At 44.1% G+C, this 22941-nt stretch overlaps 1 protein-coding gene across 2 annotated transcripts in view; it reads right to left on the minus strand.

Moving 5' to 3' along the window:
* MCTP2 (multiple C2 and transmembrane domain containing 2) overlaps positions 1–22941 on the minus strand; it is a 192783-nt gene that overhangs the window by 93477 nt on the left and 76365 nt on the right. Inside the window, exons 6-10 of one of the 2 annotated variants that reach the window (XM_004593169.3) lie at positions 22499–22575; positions 21861–21972; positions 18211–18246; positions 8796–8960; positions 6692–6822 (exon numbers count right to left, since the gene is read on the minus strand). In XM_004593169.3, the coding sequence (XP_004593226.2) occupies positions 6692–6822; positions 8796–8960; positions 18211–18246; positions 21861–21972; positions 22499–22575 (521 nt within the window). Of the gene's footprint in view, positions 1–6691; positions 6823–8795; positions 8961–18210; positions 18247–21860; positions 21973–22498; positions 22576–22941 lie in introns of those variants that run through there. The other variant, XM_058666591.1, reaches the window with a different exon arrangement.

Genomic DNA, 22941 nt, shown 5'->3' on the forward strand with positions numbered 1-22941 from the left:
AGCCAGGAGCCAGGAATTTCCTCCAGGTCTCCCATGCGGGTGCTGGGTCCCAAGGCTTTGGGCTGTCCTCCACTGCTTTCCCAGGCCACAAGCAGGGAGCTGGATGGGAAGTGGAGCTGCCGGGATTAGAACCAGTGTCCATATGGGATCCCAGTGTGTTCAAGGCAAGGACTTTAGCTGCTAGGCCACCGTGCCGGGCCCTTCCCTCTATTCTTATGGGATATGATGAATATTCAAGCTACGGGAAAGAAAAGACGGAAGCACTGCCTCTCCCATCAAGATATGAAGGTGGATTCCTATGTGAAATCTCCAGTGGCTTCACCTCCATGAATAATCAGAAATAGTGACTTCATGTGATACCGGGGTTCCTCAAAAAAGCCATGGAAAAGATGCATTCTGAAAAAGCTGTGAATGGACTTCAAGGCTATTTTGTGCCCAGATTAACTTGCTTAGTTCCACCTCTCCATGAAAACAAAGGGCAATTTTGAGCCATGCAGATGTGAAAACAAATATTTCCAGTCTAATAAACTTCAAAAGCAAGCCTTCATTCCCCTTCCCAATTAAAAATAAAAAATTGATTACATTAAACGTCTGTATCAACTTTTACTTCAGTTCCACAAACATTCTAGAAATTGTTGCAGGCCTATTAAAGACATATGGGCATTTCCTATTTATCAAAAATGACTCTAATTGGACAGGAAGCAATCAGAACTTTATGCAGGTAATGAATTCATAAACTATTTCTATTGGAGACAGAATACAAAACTATTTTTTAAATAATGAATCAGGACTTTTTCTGCAGCAATAAATATTTTAAATTATATTGCCACCTATAAAAGTGGTGGTTATTAAATACTTTTATTTCATAAGCAATTGTGTAAGTGGGGAAGGAAGTTAGGAAAAAAGTAAATATCAAGTGATCTAGCTATGCCATTTGTAGAAAAGTAAGAACATATTCTCAAACTTTAGTTGATTGCAGTAGATTGCTTAGGGATGCTTTGCGAAATATTACTTTACGTTCTTAAGGACATTCCCATTTAATAAAATTGTATGGATATTCTCTAGCGATCATTTTAATCTAAAACAGCAATCACTTGCGATATAGTCTAATATCATTAATTAAGCTGATTTATTTATATTCCTTGAATGCTTGTGGTTTATCACGATGGTGGTCATCTTTTTACCTTTTGAAAGAGACAGGCATTGTTCAGAGATAAGCAATCCAAGAGCTACTTATACCTGTGGGTCAAAACTAAGTCTGAAGTAGACAGTACTGGAACATTTACAGTAACATAACAAAACTCTGAGTAACACTGCCACATGCAAATGTTCCTGGCAACTGACTAAATGCATAACCTGCTGAAACGGAAAACTTCATTGTCTGAAAAAAACCACACTGAACGATATGCAAATACTGAATTTTGTTCTAGAAATGAAACGTTTTTATAGCTATCTGATCATTTCTGTTCACTGTAAAAGTTTGCATTTATTTCCTCTGAAAACAACATCTTGTCCACAATGAAAGAACATTTCTGTGTGAAGTGGCCATCCTACCCTGGGCTATCGGAGCCCCAGAAGCACCAGGTGAGGATCCAGGCAATGACTTACGGGGCTCCCCAGTCACGTGTTCACTCTCACTTTCTCAGTAACTTGAACAGGCAAGTTACACCAGCAACCTGACAGCAACATGTTGTCAACCCCAGGACGAGAGCAAAGGTCTCTGGGGCCCTGCCCCATGCTGCCAATGATGTCCTGGAAAATACTGTCAACAATCCTCTTCCCTGGCTCTTCCATGAAGATCTTATCTACCTGCCTGGCTTGGGATTGACCTTTGCATTCTGGAAAAGCAAGCAAACTTGGGGGAAGAGGACGTCTGTACGCTCCAAAGCCTTTTAGCCCATTTCAGTGTCAGGCCACAGCTCTCCGAGTGAAGGAGACGGTGAGTTATCTGTGGAAGAGGGATGGTGATGGAACAGCTGGAGACGCGTTCACCACCACATCCTTCTGGCCTTCCAAAGCAAGAGGCATCCGGTGAAGAAACGGCGCTCTGTGCATTTCTCAGGTGGAAGCAAAGACCAATCGACACCTCTCCGACACACACATTTTAGAAACACGTATCAAAAGAATTGTTAATGTGAAAAACCTCACATGAAGAAATGAAGAATCCAGGATGCTGTTGTTTTTTTTTTTTTTTTCAGTTTTCCTTCGTGTCCCAGGATCTGCTGAATAATCTGCTTGGTCCCTTCACCGGTTCTACCGAAGAACTGCAGACGCATGTTTTGATTTTCTAGGCTATCTGTCATCTCTCTACCTTCTGTGAGTGGGGCCGAAGGTTTCCTCACACCCATACCCTTTTTCCATTAAGAATCAGACAGGAAAGCAGTTCTGGTTTGTGCACCATCCGGCCACTATTGCAACAACTCGGTTCTTTTCACACCATGCAAACAGTAAGCAGGTAATTTTTGATGAATGAGCTAGATTGTTTTCTAATAAAATTTTATTTATAAAAACAAGCAGCCGTGTGGATACAACCATGGGCCCTAGTTTGCCAAGATCTGTGGAAATGCTGCTAAGATAATTGTACTAAATGACACCATCGAGAGTTTAAAAAAGTTGCCAAGTTATTTTGCAGATTACACAAACACATTGCTAGAGGCTATCAAGAATTTACCTGTTAATTTTTGAAAAGCATTTGTAACTTACTCTACACCTTAACAAATTTTGACCGTCATGCCCAATGATCCTAATACTAAGAAAAAAAATGAAGCTTTTAGACTTCTCTTCTTGTTCATAGAAATACAGTGGAAAACACACTCAACATCTCCACAAGAAATGGGATCAACGAGCATGACCCATCAGATCTGGCCCAGGGCACCCCACATGACCTCACACTCAAGGGCACAATCACTCCGAAGGTACATCACATGTCTTAGCTGACCAAGAAATTCCACCCCAACTTTAGATCTCGGAAGTCTGTCTTGAAGAGCTCCAGATTTGCAGAACAGAAATAAAGTTAGCAAACTCTGATGTCTGTGCATGAATGGGGGTAGCCACTGTTCATTTACACTAGATAATATTCCTGTGGCTCCATCACTGCCCAGCTGTCCTCCACCCCAACCTCATCAGGTGACCTTCCAGACCCCCTTTACTGCAGCCACATGTCCCCGAGGGTCCCCTGCCCAGGACTTTGTGCCCAAGATGCACCACTTTCCTGGGTGGGCTAGTGACCATCGATCCTCAAACTCTAACTTCGAGTCCTGACCTGCCAGAACACAGTCCCATACAAGCTCATGGATGCCTGTGACCCCAAGGTCGGCAGCCTTTACTCCTGGCTGCCCCATGGCCTGGTTTCCTGTAGTAGCTCCAAACTTCCCATGCCTATGGACGCACTCTCACTTTATCTCACACTGAAGTTTCAGCACATTGAAGGGCGACCAGACATGTGATGGGCTGTATTTTCACTGAACAAAATGAACACATGCATGTAGCAGCATGACGAAACACACAGTTGGGACAAGCCTTGTGGCACGGTGGATAGAGCTCTGCCTGTGACACCTGCATCCCACACGGGTGCCAGCTCACGTCCCAGCTCATCCACTCTGACCCAGCTCCCTGCTAATGGTGTGGGAAGAGCCACAAAAGATGCCCCAGATGCTTGAGCTCCTGCACCCATCTGGGACCTGCATGGAGCTCCTGGATGTTAGCTCTTGTCTGGCCCAGCACTGGCTATTGCAGACATTTCTGGAATGAACCAGTGGATAAAAGATCTCTCTTTCTCCATGCCTACCCTTCTGTAACTGCCTTTCAAGTAAATACATCTTTTAAAAAATCCAAATGAGAAAGTTCTTTATGTTCACAAAATCTTTTCCGGTCTCTGCCTCTTTCTCTATGTAAGAAAAAATTGTAAGAAATTTATTTCCTAGGAGTCACCTTGATGGAGAATTCCATGGTTCTCTTTTGTCACCAGTAGCAAACAGAGACTAAATTGCCTTTTTATTTCTACAACAGGCACACATTAAAGGTATTCTCTAGTGCCGTGGCAGGGAATGTGCTGATCTAACACTACCTCTGACCTCCTGTTCTTGTCTTTCTCCATTAATCCCACAGCATTTTAATGTTTTAATTCAACACATAATTTTACCATATCAGTCAGCCGAACCTGCTCGGCTTTTACTTGCCATGATAGCTTTTAACCTCCTATTCATTACTGTAATTCTATGCTTTATATTACAGACTGGTCAGCTTTTACCTTAAATGCAAAGGGCAGGGAAGAGTGCCATAGTTTCAAAAGCTGTAAATCTCAGAGACTAAGGAAGCAGTGAACAGGAAGAAAACGGTGAATGTGTCAAGCCAGGTTGTAAAAGCAGATCAACGAGACGGGAAGCAATTTGTCCAGAGAAGTACTCGACCCAGCCTGTGCACTGCCTCACAGCCACCAATAAACTGGGAGAACGGTACTGCCACTTTCAGGAGTGGCTGAAGACAAGTCAGTCCAAACAGGCCAGCAGAGCACCCCCACAACCCCCCCACACACACTAGCGACCTGTCCAAGCCAAGGCTAGAATGCAAGATAACAAGTTCACTTCTAAGATCACCTTGAAAGGCAAACATACTTTAAAAAGCTTGGCAGCTACCTTGAAATGACATCGGTTACAATGGAGTCATTCTTAGGCATCTAGCACTTTCCTCTTGGCATGTTTATTTAAGGGTGGAGCAGGTTAAGCTCAGCATTATTTGACTCCTCCTGAAAGTTCCCCGTCTCTCATCTCAGGTGCTGACCTTTCTGTCTGTTCGCAGATGCTGTAGTTTACACGTGGTTTGCCCCCACCAAACTGCACGTGGAAATGGGATTCTCAATTTCCAAGGGTTTGAGGAGCTGCTGCCCTTAGGAGAGGGTCTTCCCTCTTACATTCTCCCTCCTGAAGTCCTGGACTGGTCACTAGGAGAGCAGGCTGTCCTAGAGCAAGGCCACCCCAGTGTTGGGCCTATCTGCCTGTGTCACTTGTCCTGTGACACCATCTACCACACTGACAAAGTCAGAAGGCCTCATAGCACCGAGTCTCTGGTAACTTGTTACAGGCTCACAAAGTGAACCAAGACAGGAGTCAGCATGCTCCCAGGCAACATAGGATCTTAGTTTCTTCATCTGACCCTACTCCCTGAAGCCACATGTAGCTTCACCGGAGGCTGAGGGTGGATGTTGGCACAAGGGAAGTCAGGAATCCTCATGTGACTCATCTTGGAAGCAAGCCCCACCGCAGCCTAACATCCACACTGACACAGCTCAGCAGCACTGCACTGCCCATGGCACCCAACCAGGCCAAACTAATGGATGTCCTGCCTGACACAGCTCAGCTGCACTGCCCTGCCCATGGCAGCCAAAGCAGAACAATGCCACAGGACTCATGGCCTACAGAGGGCAAGGATCATAGGTCTCAACCAATGTCAGCAGCATCATGCCACAAGCCGGTGTGTGGATGTGTGGAACTGAACACAGGCATGTCATGGGGGGCACGCATGCATTCACTCCCTATGAAATTATTACAAAAACTAGCATCTGGTGACAGCTGGCTTTGCTCACTTTCCCAGAACATGCCACAGGGTCCTGTGTAACAGGGACCTCTGCTGAAAAGCCCTGGAGTAATGTTGACCCATCCATCTCAGGACAAGCTGCCAAGGTGGGATGGAATGAGGAGACAGACAGAGCTACTGGGCACAGAACTCCGCCACACGATGCTCACAGGAGCACTATGTGAGCACGTTGGGTTAGCACAGCCTTGTCCCATCAATGCCGGAAAATTTCTTGCTCCTGGAAAAACGCACCGCCTCTGAGAGCCTCTGCATTTCCTCAGTGTAGAATGATCAAGTCCTACTGGACAGGTGGTTTCCTACCTTTACTTTACAGCAATTAGACCCCTTCCTCAAATGAAATCTGGACACAGACATGGGCAGGAGTTGACAGGCCCTGGGCACAAAGAAGGTGGTAAGAGCTCCACCTGCTCCCAAAGGAGTCCCAAGTTCCAAGTTTGAAAAATGAAAATCAAATCCTGTGTGGATTCTTTTGAATGTTTGTGTTCTGCTATGCAAAGTGTGTGTATAGAGGATGCAGAAAAGCCAACATTTGAGGGAAATACAATAGGTGATTGAAAACGGGAATCCTGCCTGAGGCACGTGGCCAGGTCGCTGGGAGCTCTGTGTGGTCTGCTTGGTCACCTGCCAGCCGGGCACAGAAGCACCAAGCTGCACAGCCATTCTAATGGGCAGCGACACAAAGCACGCACCACTCATTCCACTGCATTCCTCGTCACAGGGTGATGGGGAAGCCACGTACTCAGTGTCCATCTCATATGGATGAGCCCCTGATGACGATGGGGGGTTCAAAGTACAGAAATGAAAGTAAGCTCATTTTCCCTCAATAGATTCTGGTTTGCTGCAAAGAACCCCTGAAGGGCATCTGTCAGGAGGCCACGCCACAGTTGCACAGTGCGATACACTGTCTCGCTAAGGAGCAGAGCCAGCCTTTGAGGGAGTCTTGGAAAGCTGTAGTCACAGGGCCCCGACAGCATCCCAAATGTCATGTACCCATGTCAACAAATCCAAATGTTCTGCCCAGCCCACTGTGCTCTCACGCCTTGGGCGAGGAGCCCCACGCAGACACACGCTCCCACGCTTACAGGCAGGATAGACTCACGTGCCCAGACGTTCCTGGTGCTTTTTGCTGTCCTTTGCCCACACTTCAATGTCCAAAATGCCCATCCTGTCAGAGAAGTAGTGAAAGTCAAACTGTTCCTGCCACTGCGGATTTGCACTCTTACACAGTGTCTAGAAAACATGCAGTTACAGCATTTATTTTCTGAAAACACCACTCATTGCTACAGCAGCTACACAGTCATTGCATTTCTGAGCTGCAGGAGCTCCTCCTGATGAGCCACAACCCCACAACCCTTGCAAACATGTGTTTGCTTGCGACTGGCAAAACGTTGCCACTTTCTTCCCTGGCCCCAGGTGAAATAATACAACCACAAAAATTCAAGGAGTAATGCTATCTGGCAAGAAACTCAAAACTAACTCTATACACAGATCAGCAATAGGTGGTTCCAGTTGCTAAGTCAAAGCTGGTATATTTGTGTTGACATTTTCCATTCATTATTAGCTTAAGAATTGCATAAATTACTAGCCTGGCCATATTGATTAACATCCGTCAGGTGCATTCAATGAGAAACCTGTATCTTATACACAGCTGCCTATTTTTAAACCTGAAGTCACTGAATTGAGACACGAAACTAGGAGTAAGTTTAGGAAATTCTGCTGCAGCCAAACTTGAAAATTAAGCAGAATGGCATGAAAATCCTTCGAGCCCTTCTGTGTTCTCCACTAGTGTTTGCATCAAGTTCAGCATTTTCACTTGGTTACAGATGCAATTTGTGCATCAAAAGTAAGCCAGCCCACAGGCCACTGAGTACAAGGTGCCGACATGTGACTCTGGGGCTAACCCCCAGCACCACACACTGCTGCCAGGGAAATACAGGGACACGGCAGCCGCAGCAGCAGCCCGGGCCTTGGAGAATCACCCAGCCCGCTTTCCACATCAGACTTCAAATGTCACAGCAGAGTTCAGAAAGCAGGAAGAAAAATAAAAACCTATTAGATCACAAATTCAGAGCATATTCCCCTCGGGTGAATGCAGCTGATACAGGACTAATTCTACATGTCACCTAAGCACAGTGATGACTCATTTATCCATAAATCCTGCGCCTGACCATGGCTGGCTAAAGGCATCTTTATGAAAAGACCTGGTTACCCTGGATACACTCACAGTTAGGCACAAGATGCCCCACCTGCTGAAAATAATTGTGTGGCTCTGCTGTAACCAACCCTTCAATTTTTCACATTTCTTCTAAACTATTCTCCGATACGAGCCTCAAGCCTCACTTCTTTGTGCTCGAGCAAATGAAGTCGGCGCTGTGGTTTTGCGCAGACGACCTGCCTCCCTAAAGCATTTTCCAACTCCCCTGCAACTGCTCTACACTGAAAGCTGTAAAGTCACACGTCCACGTTCAAAATCTTTCATAGCTTTGTTTGTTTGTTTTTTTCTACGGTGACTTTTGGCAAGTGATTTCAAGTCTCTCGATTCACAAAAACATAGAAAAGCCTCCCGTCTGACAGTTATGCAAAAACTAATTCATTAGCATGCTTTGGAGACTGGCTTTTGAAATAAAATCCAGACCAAATTACTAAGATTAAAAATTAAATGGAACTTGGTCAGCAGAATGAGATATCTCATTTTTAAAGAAAAACTGCCCTTACTTTTGTTTCAAGCAAATGAACTTCCACTACTCCAGGTGGTTTATTATTTTCTTTAAAAAGATCGCAGTAAAAATAGCAGCACCAGACCGTTATTTTTAGTGCAAAGGTAGAAACTGAGAAGACAGTGTTATAATTTGTAAGCTGTTTCCAGTTACCACAAATATTAAATGCAAATACTCTTATGCCACTTGCATTTTTGCAGGATTTCGAAAACATCCAGTTACTCCTCCAGTTTGGTTATTTTCAAGATGAAAATAAAGCACGCATTTCGTTCTATGATTTAGTGAGCTTTCTCTAGCTCTGAGCCACTACAATAAATTCTGTGAAGCAATAAAAGCTCAAGCTGACTGAATCTATACAAGTCTTTTGTTTTGTGACATGCTTCTGAGTACATTTAGCAGAGTCAGAGAGATGCTACTTTTGTCCATGTGACATTCAGACTGCAAACGATTTCTACCGTTTTCCTCTCCCAGCACTGAAGGACTTACCTTGCTTTTATACCTCTGCTCCCCGAGTTTCAACTGAACGAACATCTCGGTCATGCTTCCTCCCGAGACATTTTTGCCTTCCAGCAGGGTGATACTTATAATCCCATTCCAGAGTTGGTTCTTCCTCAAGGACTCTGAGAGTCGCAGGTTGCGTATCAAAGAGGACTAAAAAAAAAAAAATAAATAAACCAAGAGGACATATAAACGTACTACTAATGTGTGCTGGTGATCGTTGGGATTCCTGCTTTCTATTCACAACGACCAAAACGTCCTTGGCCTGGAGGAAATTGTACTCTGCAATGGTTTTACAAATTTGTAGTCTCAGGGATGTGCGTTACTTGCACTGGGAACCAAGTAACAAATGATGACTACAAGGAACCCTTGAATTGGTGCTGGTCTGTCCTCCTTCCCAGATGGCTTCTTGGGTAGAGAGAAGTTCAGCTTGGGCTCAGCAGTAAGCAAGGAGGGAAAGCATTTGGGGAAGGGGTTGGAAAAACAAGGCATTAATCTGCAGCAAGACCCCAAATCCCTAGGTATTTGGAAACAAACTTTGAATATGTCCTTCATGTCTGAGTTTGTCCCCTCTTCCACTTATCATGTAGGCTATGGAAAAGCCCAAACAATGACCTCAAATACAGCCCATAAAGAACTCTGGGACCAAACGAGATTTGCAGAGCTGGGGAAGGGGGTGGTAGAGGAGGACTTTGAGGTGGGAGGTGGAAAGCTGCATGTCACAGCACTTGGGTTCCGTCAGCAGTGCAGAATCAGGTGTACAGTGTTTTTGCTTTTCTAAACCATGTCATTCACATTCACACACACACACACACACACACACACACACACACACACACACTCTCACCCACTTGCACCTTGAACACAGCATAGGAAAAATTTAAGTCATTTAGTTTCCATTACATAAATTTTAAGACATATACCGAGGTAAACACTTGAACAGGTTCAGCATTTTGCCACTTTATTTCAGCTATCCCTTCATTATCCTTTCTGTCCTAAATACATACTGAGAACACAGATGCAAGCTCCCACCTGACTGGTTCACTCCCCAAATGCCCGCAGTGTGCAGCAGACAACCCCCGGTCTCCCACCTGGCAGGCAGGGACTCAGCTGTTGAGTAACTGCTGTTGCCTCCTAGGGTTTACTTTAGCAGGAGCTGACATCAGGAGCCAGAGCCAAGGAACAGACATGGACACTCCAGCACAGTGCACAGGTAACCCAACTGGATCTCTACCGCAAAAGAAGTATCATCAAGCAACCACATATTGATTTTTTTTTCATAACTATCAAGCCATGATCACTCTGTCACTGAGTCCTGGTGCGTATCTGCACTTGCTCAGTGATCAACAATGCCTTCATTTTTTCTTGTATTTTATTTGCAAGGCAAAGTTAAATAGGAAGAGAGTTATCTTCCCTGATTCACTTCTCCAAATGGCCACAATGACTACAGCTGGGCTGGGCCAATGCCAGAAGGTACTTCCAGGTCTCCCACATGGGTGCAAGGACCCAAGAACTAGGGCCATCTTCTACTACTTCCCCAGACCACTGCAGGGGGCTGGATCAGAATTGGAGTAGCCAAACAGTAACCAGCACCCAAATGGATGGAATGCCAGTGAGACAGGTAACAGTTTAACACGCACTACCTTAATACCAGCCCGGAACAATGCCTTCTCACAGGGTTGATTTAAGGTCCCCACACATTCAGGTGCTCCAGGTGGTTGGTGAAGTTCACTCAGGTTCTCCCAGGTGAGGCTGCAGGGTGGAAACGGCAACGAATCTCTAACACTTATATCCCCTCCTGTCACACTCTCACTATATGTTCAAGAACATTTAGACAGAAATTTGCCACACCTAACCCATATGATGCCCTCCTCTCAATAACCAGCATGGTGCCACTCCAAGCACTCCCAGGACCATGTGAGGTGACCTGAGACAAAACATGCTGAAGGAAGTGTTACCCCCAGATGTGAGATTCCCTTCACAGACACACGTGTACCCATTCATTTTCATAAATACAGATCTTGGAGGTGCCAACCCAGAGCAAGAAAAGCAAGGAAGGCAAAAGCTGATCTTTTAAAGGAAATCTAACACTACTTACTTAAATTCTCACAACTGGATTCTGTATATACTCACTAACAAAGTTTTTGAAATAGTAAAAAATCAACTTGCTTTAAATTTGTGAAACACACACACAATATATAAACAGAGAGATGAACACGTGTGAAGCGGTTTCTATATAGATAAATGTGGACTAATGCAGTGCACATCATAGCTTATTAAGACCCTGAGTTGGAACCTTCTATCTGTAATCTGAAAATGGGATTTTGATTCATATACCAAACTGCCATTGCTTTATTTTTCCATTCTGAAAGTTTGACTTGCCAACCAGCAAGCTCCAGCATGACCTGTCCCACGGCCATGCTTCAAAGTTCCGACAGCTATATTCCTCCCTCAACGCTGCAACTATTTCAAAATCGTTTTCATAAAATGGGGAGTCATTTCCACCAAGGATCAAAGGGCATCCCACAGTCTGGCAGTTGCCTAAGAAAAATGGCAGCACTTTCATGAAATATGCCCTAAAATAATTTTGCGGCTTGGAATGTCCTAATTTCAAATTGGATGTTTATCTTGGAAAGGCTTCTATCTAACTTGTCCATAAAACAGCCCCTCTTCGCTCTAGGAGCTCTGTGAAAATGGAATCCAAAGCTGGTTATTAAGGGGCCTGCAGATAGGCTCCATATGGCAGAACAGCATGGGAGGGCAAGGCTGAGGCCCGGCCGAGGCGAGCCTTGGCTGTGGCTTCCCATCTATCCGTAGACACTCATTGCATTACACCACAACATCTGGATTATTGCTTGTAATCTCCCTGGGACATATCCACTTTCCATCAAAGCCTTTCTCTCTGTCGGACTTTGAACATTTCAGTATTTAGTGCAGGCATGTTTGATCTGGTGTACTTGCTCATTGCTATCCAAGATTTTTTTTTCCACTCTTCCTAAAAGCAGAGCAGGAACAGGAAAGGATTTATAGCACAGACTTCAGACAGAAAAGAACACCAGGCCTGTATCTCACTTACTTCACCCTGAATCCTTCTGCAAGAGCCATGATCCATGTATCTCAGCCACACATTCTGGGCAGGGGGTGTGAGTGCTTTAAAAATGTGCTAATCACTTGAATATTTCGCTGCCACCCTGTTAAGGAATCTGAGGCTGGGACGGAGTGTAGGCGACGTTCTGCTGCAAGGCTGGTTTCCTGAAACGTTTCTGCCCTTCAAACACCCGTGTCCTCCCCACCATAAATTGACTCATCTGCACTCACTCAGTTAGCTGAATTGCTCACGGTTTCAAGTCTGCGCCGGAGCCTGTACATGAAATTTGTCATCTTAATGCAGCCTGGAACGTGAAAGGAGAGAAGGAAATGACCCATCAAAGGGAAGCCCACCCCGCCTGAAGTGAAACAAACACCAGGAGACAGCACGAGGCTTCTGGGTCCTGACCCTAATTCATCTGCAGACACCACGGAGAAAATATAGCACATGAGGGCTCCGTTATGCCTCTCCTTCCTCCCAAAGGATCAGAACCTTTTAGGCTTTCTGTGTTGATTCATTCTTCTATGCTCCTCCTTAGCCCCAATCCCACCCAGTTTTCATCCCTGCCAAAGATTCACTTCAGTTACCGACAGTGAGCAAGAGGAGTGGGTCTTCAAGAGAGATGCACTAATGTGCGTACAAATAAACAGCCTAAGTAGTTTGCTTCCAGGTCATGATAATCCCAGGGTCAAGGTAGGACGGGAAGAAGAGACAACAGAATGAAAGGACTGGAATGTATGCTGAGGGGCTCCCGTACATTTGACGTTGGAGACAAGTCCACAGATAGCTCAGGTCCAGATTCAGGTCCAGAGCTCAGGAGGCAGCTTCTAAGACAGGAAATGCATCACAGCTTGGCACTGTTGCTGTTTGAGGATTTCGGCTGAGAGGTGTTCGGGGATGAGAACGGTGACAGCAGGGGAATGCCAATGATGACAGACAGATCAGATCTGGTTCCCTGCATATCCCAAGCCAAGAAGAACGGCAGAGGTTTAGAGTTGAGAAAGATCAAGAAAGGGCACCGTGTGCATAGCAGCTAGCTCTTCAGTCCCTGTAATCAAAGCAAGAATTGATGCAGCTGTGCCAGGCTCAAAACCACAAGGGCTTCTCCAAAGTATTCCTTTGCAGATAACAAAATGCCAAAAGAGAAACAGAGAAAGATAGAGAAATGGAGATAGAGATGGAAAGATAGAACAACAGAGAGTAAGAGAGAAGTGAGATGACACAAAACAGCATAGCAGTGTACCCACACATGCCAAATACTGCACGTGGGCTTGATACCTGGTGGTCTGCCCATGTTGCCACTGAATCCAATTTCAGCTCTCATCTTCCACAACCATCATGAAAGAGCAGATGTCAACAGACACAACGCACGCAAAATAACTTTGTAAGGAAGATGAAGAGTAAAGTGATGGAGAGTATACTGGCCACTGTTTTTGAAAAGCCAGGGCAAACATTCATCCCATAAAGATTTCCCTGATCGCCCCGCTCAGGCTTTCTGAGCGTGTAAAAGCACTGTTCTTTGTCAACAGCTCTGCAGCAGGACATGAGGAGTTCCATCCCTCCACGGAGCAGGCTCCCACGTCCTCCTCAGCGGCCCCTTACATCATCTGAAGAGCGCACTGGAGCATAAATCCTCCCGGAACTACGTGGAAATCTTTGCATGAGGATGTAAAGAAAACCTTTTAAATTTCCCACATGTCCAGGCTCATGGACGCTAAGATTTATATTTGTCGATGAGACCTGCACTGCAGCTCCATGGACATGAGTAAGCTGTGTGTACCAATACATTAGCTAGCGATGATGCATTAGCGCTGCATTACGCTGAATACTTTTTAATTATAAAGGAATATCATCACTCAAGTCTTGCACTTAAACTAGAACTCAGGTTAGCAGGAGATTAAAAACGCAGGTAAGAGCTGGGAATGCCCAGTGACTCTGGACATGCATGTTCTGCATAGCGAGATTCGTCAGTGTTGTTCCCGCTCCACATTTTCTCCGTTCCCTGATCTGTAGGCTGCTCCAGGACAAATGCCATCAGTGTTAACCATCTAGTGTTTTCCTTGTTCATTTCTGTCACCCTTCCGGCCTTCAACTTGCTGTTCTAGTTGCTGTTTCTCAATGTTCTTAAAACACACCAAAAGTGCCTCCATCCAGGGCTGGGAGTAGGGTGAAGCAGGTGAGGACTGGCACTTCAGCCTGGCCATACCTGCCCACAGGCATGGCCCTCCTTGTCCTACTCCAGTCCCAGCCACACTCTATCACCAAGTGAGTGCCCACAATGGCCAGCCCATAAGGGTGCCCTTCCTGGTCTCCAGCCTCACCTCCCATTCCTCCCAGCACGCCTCTCCATTCTCTCATCCATGGTAGTGATCCTCACACTTGACTGGAGGTCCTGTTAAGGGATTGACACTGTCAACAGCTGACGGCTTCAGACGGTCCAGGAGCCACACACTGAGAACCAATTGCTTAGAGATTCATACTAAATAGTTTGAAGCCCTGGTCCTGAGCCACATATTTTTTAAATATGTCTCAACTCATCACCTCTTCCTTTTCAGTAGGATTCACTTGTCTTTTTGAGAAGTCTCCCAAACGTTATCACCTAACCCCCTGCAGAGGGCAAGACCAAGAGGAGAATGTTGATGAGATGCTTACAAAGGCAGTGCTTCTGTCCCTCTGACTTGCAGCACACACACACAGAGAATCCCGAGACTGAAGGTCAGACTTGAACAGCCCTGCAGTCTCTAGAAAGGAGGAAAACCCCAGAAGCCACTAACGCTGAGCTCAGATCTGACGACAACACAACAGGAGTCTCAGGGCTCACACACCCAGCAGGGTCAGGCGCAATGCCACCTGCAGGTAGTCATGGAGAAGGATAACTGACGGATGGATTTATACATCATACAAGAAAGTTAGAGATAGCTGGCAGGACCTAGCTAAGCTTTGGGTGATGAATTAGATAGGCACAAGCACACACACACAGGTTAGATGCAGATTTGATATGGAAACAGGTAGGAGAATATGGAGAGGAAGCTTCCCGCCATATTCTTTGATGGCTGTTTTTCAATGTAAGTCCTCCCGCATCAACCAGCCTGTGATAAATCCTTTCACTGTATGGGGTTAGCTGGGGGCCAAGTGATGGGAGAGGCATGAGAAAAGGCTGCCTAGAGAATTCAGCCTCACCACAACCAAAGAGGAATTGAAATAACAGAATATGAGGACCAATGAGCAAAAACTCAATGCTAATAGTGAATCTCACACGGGAAAACATGTGTGTTCCATCAAATACAGGGTGCCTCTTCAGCCTGAGAAAGCGGACATGTAAATGCGTAATGGAGTGGTTAAAAAGCAGACAGTGTAAAATCACGCCTGTGTCTCAGCAAAGCTCCGTGTCAAGGAAAGGGAACCCAGAGATCAGCCACTTCCCAGACAAGGCACGGCAGCAGGTGCAATTACAGCAGCATGCGTATCACAATATGCTTGTGTGCGCCCAGGCTCCTGTGTGTGGCATATCACAATACGCTTCTGTGTGCCCAGGCTCCCGTGTGTGGCATATCACAATACGCTTGTGTGCGCCCAGCTCCTGTGTGTGGCATATCACAATACGCTTGTGTGCGCCCAGCTCCCGTGTGGGCATATCACAGTATGCTTGTGTGCGCCCAGCTCCCGTGTGGGCATATCACAGTATGCTTGTGTGCGCCCAGCTCCCGTGTGGGCATATCACAGTATGCTTGTGTGCGCCCAGCTCCCGTGTGGGCATATCACAGTATGCTTGTGTGCGCCCAGCTCCCGTGTGGGCATGTGCTAAATTTCTGCTCAGTTATTTGCCAATCACATTTCTACCATTTCTCCTATTAGACTCCATGATGTAAAAGAAGTAGTTATTTTTCTTATCTGTATAACCATCACATATACTACCAAAGAGAAAACCAAGGCTTAAACACAGATTATTCAGGGACTCCGTGCTATAAATATATAAAAAGAACCAGCAACCTGATCCATGTCTTATTAAGTCAATTTTTTAAAAATTTGACTTAAGTGTCATTTTAAAATCTTTTAAAAGCAGTTTCAGGAATCTGCAGGATGGTGTGGAATGATAAAGTTAGAGAGTAAGAAGCAATTATCTAAACAGTTATTATGAGAGTAAGTGTGAGATGAAGACGCCAGTGTTATTTCATAGGTAATACATTACACAGGAACAGTACACATTTTCATCCCTCAGCTCAGTAAGCTTGTTTAGGTCACACGAGTCCCTAGATCTGCGTAGAGGTTGGAACTCCTCAACCAGAGGCCTCTGCTTTACAAATCTCCAAACACATTTTGGCTGTACTGTTCACCTGTTCCTACAGAGAATTAATCTGAGTGTATAGTTTCCATGTGGCTCATCGTCATGAACCAAGCTGTAAGCTTCTCACATTCCTGTTTTAAACTGCCCCCCTTGCAGAAGCAAACAAGTGACAATTGACACGGTTCACCCAGACAAAGCTGGCCTGTCTCAGAGAAGATCATTCACTGTCTCAATGAACTCTCTCCACTGAACAATTAGATCATGTCTGGGCATTTGCTACAACCCAACACACTCAAGTCCAAGTCGCAGAAACTGCCATAGGAGGAGGCAGGCAAGCAAGAGGCCCAGAGGCAAAACAAACCCGGCAGCACACAAACAAACAGGGCTCTCCATCCACAGGGCTCCTCCCTGGGGCTGCTGAGGTCTTTATCCAGGCCTGGGGCATGTTCCTCTCCCTCCTCATTCCTTGGGCCATTCTTCCCTAACCTCTCCCATCCCCCTTAGCTTCAGTATTCCCCAAGCTCACAATTTCTCTTCCCAGCCTTTATGTTCCTGCACAGACTGCCAGGGCGCTTCCACAGGCCGCGGCTCCCTAACTAAAGATGGTTATTGATGGGCGGTAGCAATGTTTTAGTGCAGAGGCAGAATCAATAAATGAGAAAATACTGCTTTGTCAGGCTTCACTAAAGCACTCTGGGAAACTTTACAGCTCTGGGTGGCGACAAAGTCTGCGCAGGGCCAGCGAGAGCGGGCTGCCTTGGGGGTGGGAAGCAGTCTTTCTCTCCCCTGGTGGCTGCAAGCCAGCAAGGCAAATGCAGCAGGGACCGCGAGGCGGCCTTACCTTGTTATTTATCATCTCTTCACTTTATTTCTAAAAAAGGAACTAGAGTCTTGGGAACCAGCTGGACTGGTCGGAAAACAAAGAGCCTCACTTGAAGTTAGTGAAAGTGTTTGAAATGCAGAAAAATTTCTATACTTGAGTAATCTCAGCCGGGGCTCCAGTTCCTTCGCATTTGGAAAGTGTGACTTTTTCCCTAAGGGACCAGCGCTGGTCCAGCTATCTTCCCTGTCTGCCTGTCTCTTTCTCCTTCTCTTTCTCTTTCTCTTTTTCTCTTTCTCTCTCTCTTTCTCTCGTTCTCTTTCTCTCTCTCTCTCTCACACACACACACCCATCCGTGTGCACACACTTACAAAATCTTTCAACAAGAAGTGCTTGTAGTTTCAAACTCCTGATTCCACACCAAAATAAGCAACTTACGTTGGAAATTGGAGGTGTCATATATGAGCACATTTGCCAGTGTGCAAGCGTGTGCAAAGCCCACACACATCTAACAACTGCCGGCAGATCCAGCTCCCCTCACCATCATTCAGAAACTCAGCTGCACAAATGAATTGAAATCCTGCATAATTTAAGAGGAATTGCAGGGGTTTGTTGTATGTCTTTAACACATGATGCAGGTGTTAAATTAAGCCACAAACCATGCTTTTGCTGACTTTTAAAAATTATTTTTATGTCTTGCCTTTTAAGTTACAACCTGTTCATCGGTAACTTGATAAGATAGCAGAGTTCTAAGTTGCTACTGCATGCTTACTTAAAGAGAGACGGCCACACCAGCAGCATAGCCCACGCAGAGATTTTTAAACATTGCTTCTTCAGAAGACACAGAAGACTCATAAAACATCGCCCTGGTCTTTTCTGTTTTGGCATTGCTGTTGCAGTACGCACGTCAGCGTCCATTTAAGAGTGAACAGCTTCCTAAAGTACCAAACTTAAGCACAGCATGCTCTCGGTGGTCCGAGCTCAGCGGGTTACGGCATCCGAACAAGGCCAGAACAGACAAAAACCTCACCAGTTCAAACATTTGGCTCGGCCTGTATTATGTAACAATTTTAAAGAAAAGCTGCTCTCTTCCTGCTGGTCATAGAAGAGATGCCCTTCTACATAAAGGTTCAACAACAACATCAACTATGCTCATGTTTGAATTTTCCACAGTTTCCACCAGAAAATCAAATAAAACAAGCACATTTACCTTATTGGCACTTAACCGCTTCCTATTAGACCAGCGCTGAGCGTGGCATCCATCAAATGGCGAAAGTGGCAAAATGGCAGAAAACAAAAGAACATCATTAATACTGCAGTTCTGTCAGTAAGCTAGAGCAGAACACATCTAGAGGAGAACACAAAAGTCTGTTATACAAAAAGCACACTGAAGCAACAAGATAGAAACAAAGATGTATCATTTTTTCAAAGTTTGAACAGGTAGTGACGTGAATTATTCAGTTTAATTAATTTAAAACACTACAATTTTACCTCTAAAAATGGGAAAAATGTTTTTCTTACTTGAATATTCAAGGAACTTTTTAAAATGTTTATAAAATCCATTATCAGTGTCAATTCCTATTTAGCTTTCCATAGTTTTTGGAAACGATAGCATAATTCCATTTACTTTAATCAATTAAATCACAATATGCAGAAGCACAAGGAAAATCTGAATCGTTAGTGTCCAACTAAGAAAGAACAGTTACCTCAGTCCTAAGAGATAGAAGCGGAAAGAATCTCTGAACAGCTAAACTCTCAGCCAGAGAAAACAGAATCGAGAGAAGGACAATATCCACTCGGCAAGGAACGTCCAGCCTGTTCCTTCTCCGTGTCTCACTGCTCCTTCTAAGGCTGCTGAATTTTGGCCACAATTAAAATTCTCCACAAAACTCCCTCATTACTCCTGTCACCATCCAGTCCTGCAAAGCTGCACTCTGGCTGGTTGACCACCTAACTGGTTGTTAAAACTTGCATAAATCCAGAAGATTACGACTCAATTATGAACCTAATTGAGCAGACAACATTTAGCGTTATGCTTAAGGACAAAAATATCTTCAGGTAAATGACCTATAAATCCTGCCAAATATGTTTTCCCAGTAAATTAGAAACTGGAAAATACACAGTTTGGAAAGGAAATACATTTCTACTCCTTTGGACAGGAATTAGATATGTCGATTTAGAAACAACTTGAAAATAGCCTTTGTTAATAACACTCACCTTGCTGAAAATTTGAGTTCAACATTCTGCACGTGCAAATATTTAAAATCAGAGAGTCTGTACTATTTTCCTCCAATCTGGTAACAACTATTTTCACTCAAACACCAAAATTATTTACCATCTTACAGATGCACAGGGCTGTTTAGAAGTCTTCAACATAAAATAACTCACTGTTTTTGACAATCATAAAATATAAACAATGGATAGCCAAAGAATGGAAATCAACCACCACTCTTCTCCAAAGGCAGTGCTACAAACGAGCACATGAACAGGTCCTACCCCACACTAAGCCCCGTGTTTGATCGTCTCAGTTTTCACAACTTCATACAACAGACGCTCCTCCTAGTCCTCTTTCTCAGAGGAGTAAAACATAGCTGGGAGAGGCTAAGTCATTTTCGAATTGGACCAGACCACCAGGGAATCTGGGACTCAAACTCAGGCAGTCTGATGGCAAAGCCCCTCATTTTGAGAACACTTCTTTCTGCCAACAGAAAGAAACAGACAACCTGTCTCCAGCCTTCCAGCCTGAGGCTCTCTCCTGACTGCACAACGCACGGGTATCTTTAAATCCCTGACTTGAGGGTGAATTCACAAGCATTTCGCACATGTCAAAATTCTATCAACTTTAGTCTATAGCCACAAAGACCACCTTCATGAGGATGGAAAGGAAAGCAGTACGAGAGTCAGAACTCAAACTGGTATCTCTCGGAGTTCAAGTTATAAAGCACATTTACAAGCAAACTGTCCCAGTCCAACAGCGCACCACTCTATAGTTTCATGGCCTTCACAGTCCCGCTGAAAAAACCCAATATATGATGCCGTGAAGAATCAACTGAGATGCTATAAAAGGAACCGTGTTCTAAATTCTTTCATGTTCAAAGGCTGCTTGATACTCACTGTAAGTTGAACAGCCACATAAGATCTAAAATTAATTATTCCTTGGTCAGTGATATTTTAGCAGGAAAACTATCAGGACAGAGTAGGCAGGGCGGAGTTACAACAGCCCCGGGGGCATGAATGTACAGCTGACTAAGGCAGAGCATGGGCTGTTCTTGGGATGCGGAAGAAATCTTTGTGGAGATGCTATACACAAACGAGGCTGCAGCTCACATGAACGGTGCTGGGATCAGAAATGAATAGGGGCAAGAATCGCATTTCTTTGTAACTCCAAATTTCCACAATATTCAAATCTATGTTAAATACTCGTATAACCACTACCCATACGCCAACAGGTCATAAGGAAACTCAGACAGGAAAGCCTTAAATATGCAGCTATTTTAGTCAAGAAATCATTCAAGTTCAAAACCTCCACTAGTGTTGGTAAGAAATGACTAGAAGACATCAACTGGCCAGCACCTGATCATGGGACAGATGACGCGTGTTGGCACTGCCCACTATGCTAACTGGCATCCAGTCCAAGTCACTGGTCAACTGCTGTGTCCATGGATGCTGAGTGCAGCCAGAATTGCAAGCACAATATGACCAACACTAAGAGATGGCCAAAAATAATCCATGTGTGTGACATAGGGGAGGAAAACTAAAAAAGGTTCTACAAGGACCAACACAAGATATCGAATATTAGGATTCAAGCATGTTGAGGGCTCCAGTATTTTAAGGATATTCAAAAAGTGAAAAAAAATGAAGTTTCACATTTTTACTATAAAAGTAACTTCTAATAAGCAGGAAATTCATATTAAAAGCAGCAAATAGTTAGTTTACCTTTAGCAACTGAAAAATCTTCATGTAATTTTACCATTTTCAGAAACTATGCTCTGTGACATTACCAGTAAATTGGTAGCAATTTTCACGATGACATATATGACAGTAATATTCAACTGGAAGACTACTACACTTTTCCACCACCTCAGCCACTGCACAGGGATTCATTCCAGCCTGTATTTGTAAACAGACCCCAGATTTCCACTCACTCAGAGTTACAGGCCTGCTAAGTTGGAACCAACCAGACTCTCCTTCAAGCAAATATTTCAGTTGGTTTTAAAAATGACTTTCAAGCTAGCCAAACAAAGATGTTCCTATTCTTGTCATTCTTAGGATTCTAAGGTTTGAATGTACACATTTTCTCATAAGAACAGCCCCCATCACATGTTAACAAAATTAACTCTCATTGATGTTAGAGACAACTTCAACAGATCACATGGGTGTCAAATCAGAATTTCCTTGCAATAGACCAGAGGAAATTAAACCTTTTCATCTCTTGAAAATGCCAGCAGTGGGAAAGTTTGTAGCCACAAGTAAACAAGAACAAGAGGCAACTGAAGTGTAGTGAGGGTTTAGTGGCTCATTCTAACAATACTCAATGTAACAATGAAATCCCAGGGACAGGTTTTCATAATTGAATAACGCCTGTGTCACCGAGGACATGAAAAACGCTCAACAGAAGCCTAAACACTTAGTGAAGGGGTATTCCAAACAATTCACTCTAAGTAGCATGTTAGCTTTAATAACAGCAACACCGGTCATATCTGCAGCCAAACAGGTATGATAACAGATAATTCCTTAGGAAGTGTCTTCCTAGAGTTTCAAAACAGAGGATGCTCAGAGGCACAGGGAGGCACATCAGACAGCCCGGACAGCACAGAATAACCCCCTCCAAGAACATCAAGCCCATGAGGTGCCACTCACATGTCTTTTGAAATCGCCTTGTTTCACTACTAGGTTCAGATTCAGCACAATGACTCCCATGTCGTCCTCTAAGCTGTTTGGATCTTCCAACTTTAAAATATGTTCAGTCGTCCTGGAAGCAAAAGGATGAACAGTCTACACACACTGATGGTGCCACGGAGTCTTACCATAATTCGGGAACTTCTGAACAAGAGTTAGGCCACATACCATGCTCAGGGAAAGTTTGATAGTGTTTAATTCTATAGATAGCCAATGGATCCTCTTTCTTGCTGTCCAAATGAACTTTAAATGTGATACAATTTAAATGTAGGTTAATGAGCCTCAATATTACCCACTGAAAATAGTAAGTCTAATTGAAAATTTAGAATACACTATGACTGACTTAGCAACCAACTTTACACATTTGACTCTGAAAGCCAAAAAAAAAATTTTGAATTAAAAAAAAAACTTTAAAAACATAACTTTTATTTTTAAAAAAAAAATGAAACTCTGTAAGCCAAAAAAAAAATACACTGGGGGAAGTAACACATTAAAGTGCCCTTTCATTAATAATTTTTTTCGATCATTTAATCTAACACACAGTATTTGATATTATCTTGGTTTCCCTCAGAAGTTAATAAGTGGTAAAAATGCAGTACCTGTTAAGTTCAAGATCACTGAGAATCACAAATGCAGAACCCATAAAATCAGATGTGGTTAAATCTCTATCATACACCTGCAGAGTGGGCAGAGACGAAGAACATGTTATAAGGTTAGTTACCAAGTTCACCAGACAGTTAACACTCGTGATCGGCTGGGCGCTCTGAAGCCAGACTCAGATCTTACAATAAACTTCACACCTACAGGGAAATGGGACCATGACCAACAAGGAACAAAATCAATCAATTTGGCCCATGTTGGCTGCCACAGTCCAAACAGAATTACTACATATTAATCCAAAATCTAAAAAAAGAAAAAAATAACACCAGCAGGAAATTATTTGAAGGCAATTCGTTTAATCTGTGCATTAAACAGTTATGCTCAGTGTACCTCTATGAAGTTTGAATCATCTCTCATGATACTTTAGTGTTTTCCATGGTGA

This window comes from Ochotona princeps, chromosome 6 (assembly GCF_030435755.1).
Source record: "Ochotona princeps isolate mOchPri1 chromosome 6, mOchPri1.hap1, whole genome shotgun sequence".
Classification (NCBI taxonomy): Eukaryota; Metazoa; Chordata; class Mammalia; order Lagomorpha; family Ochotonidae; genus Ochotona; species Ochotona princeps.